Below are 1,892 nucleotides of genomic sequence, written 5' to 3' on the forward strand. Positions count from 1 at the left end.
TTTAGGTGATGTGATGTGTTGTGTTGTGTTGTGTTGTTTTGTATGGAAGGAAGGAATGAGTCATTTGCAAGGCATTCACTCATTCATTCATGCATATGAATATTCACAATTGATCAAATGCAAGAATTATCATTTTTTCAAAAGAAGAAGAAGAATTGCTTTGTATGTTTTGATATTGTGATATTGATTGATTATTGCTATGCTAAACTTTTGGTTTGTGTATGTATTCCCTATCCTAGATTGCTCAACCAAATCATAAAAATTGGGAGCTATCTAATCCATCCATCCAAGTGATCGTCATCTCTTATCGCCAATCCCGATAACTTAAAAAAAATGATCCATCTCCAAACATCTGAATGTGAATGTGAAATTCTCCCTTTAACTCCTAATGTCCCCGCATGAGTGGTGTGAATATCCATTCTGTATCTCCGAAAATCCTATATCCTATTCCTTCCTCCATCCGATCACAAGTAAAAGTAACCGCGTGGTTCTTTCTGTGTCGTGCCCATGAAAAACCCCCCATGATATGCTCAAGAAACTCCAAAATGCCCGCTCAAATTCGCTCAAATCCTATTCCCATTATATGCTTGTAATATACAATCCGTAACTCGTAGACAATCTCAAGAAATCGAGGCGTTTAATAAACACTAATAGCACTTATTAAACCCGGGGATTGTCGAGGAGGTAAATAGAAACCTTCGTCGAAGAAAGTTTGTTGTTCGGATTGTGGTATCGATGAGGAAGGAGTGGACTTGCTGTAATAGGATGTTGTAGCGATTTGTTGCTTTTCCGAGAAAGTTGGGATGGTATCAGATGGTGGAGAAGGTGGCATTGATTCATCTTCTGAGGAATCGGAATCGTGGTCAAGTTCTGGTGGAGATGATGCCGCGTGATGTGATGTGGTGAGGTGAAGTTGAAGACTTGAGTAATCTTCCTCGCCATCATCTTCAAAGCTCTCTTCATCTTCCTCAATTTCTCGTGATGAGACAGTGATTGGCGTGTGAATGTTGTTGGAGTGGACGCGGGTCAATGAAGTCATGGTAGGTTCTTCCAATTCTTCATCCGAGTCGAAATCGCTATCTGAATCAGAGGAGTCGTCATTATCGAGGTCGGATGTTTCCCAATCTTCTTCTTCTTCGATGACTTCTTCGACCACGGCATCGGCCCATTGGATGTGTCTTGGTTCTTCTTGCTTGGTAGCCTTTCGGACGGATTGGTTGAACCAGCTTTCTTGCTCTTGCTCAGCTTCGGCAAGCTCAAGCATTAATGAATCGAGAAGGTTTGCATGACCGACAAGAAGACGAAGGTCATGATCTGCTCGGGAAGCTTCGAAAGAGAGCTTTCCTCGAGCAGTGTGAGCCAGGTAATAAGTTTGAGTAATCGACATCTTCTTTCTCTTCAATGGTGATAATGGCGATTGTGATTGTGATTGAGGTGTTTGGGAGGAAAGGGGACTTCTGGAAATGTTTGACATTTTGTATTAAATTATGCTGCAATGCTGCAATATATTGAATGACTCAAGGCAACGCTTGTTATTTTTTTTTAGACGAAAAGCCGAGGGTGAATGACTGATATGTTGATAAGTGATAGCCGGGATGTGATGGTAACACTTTGAAATATTGAGATTGGATATTGGATAAGGAAGTGTTCTTAAAGAAGTGTTGTTGTGTTATCTGAAGATGGAAATAACTTGAATGGATTCTTATAGACTTGACTTATGTATGATGGATGAGGATGATATGAAGGAATTATAAATGATCATGAGGAGGAACTCGGACAGTCTTTGTATCTTTTTGCAAATCGTCGTAAATGGCCATGAACCCCCATTAAGGACGTTAAGCACAATTGAGGGCTGATTCATAAGACCGCGATCCGGACAAAACGGAGTTGTG

General features: G+C 40.8%; 1 protein-coding gene across 1 annotated transcript; it reads right to left on the reverse strand.

The window, feature by feature from the left end:
* Positions 1–637: 637 nt before the first annotated feature.
* Positions 638–1,474, reverse strand: Bfra_006810 (uncharacterized protein; the record flags this gene model as incomplete). The annotated part of the gene is made up of 1 exon (XM_037337181.1): positions 638–1,474. The coding sequence occupies one exon, from the start codon at positions 1,472–1,474 to the stop codon at positions 638–640; it is 837 nt and encodes a 278-aa protein (XP_037198547.1).
* Positions 1,475–1,892: the final 418 nt, after the last annotated feature.

Source organism: Botrytis fragariae (genome assembly GCF_013461495.1).
Source record: "Botrytis fragariae strain BVB16 chromosome Unknown tig00000000, whole genome shotgun sequence".
NCBI classification, from domain to species: Eukaryota; Fungi; Ascomycota; class Leotiomycetes; order Helotiales; family Sclerotiniaceae; genus Botrytis; species Botrytis fragariae.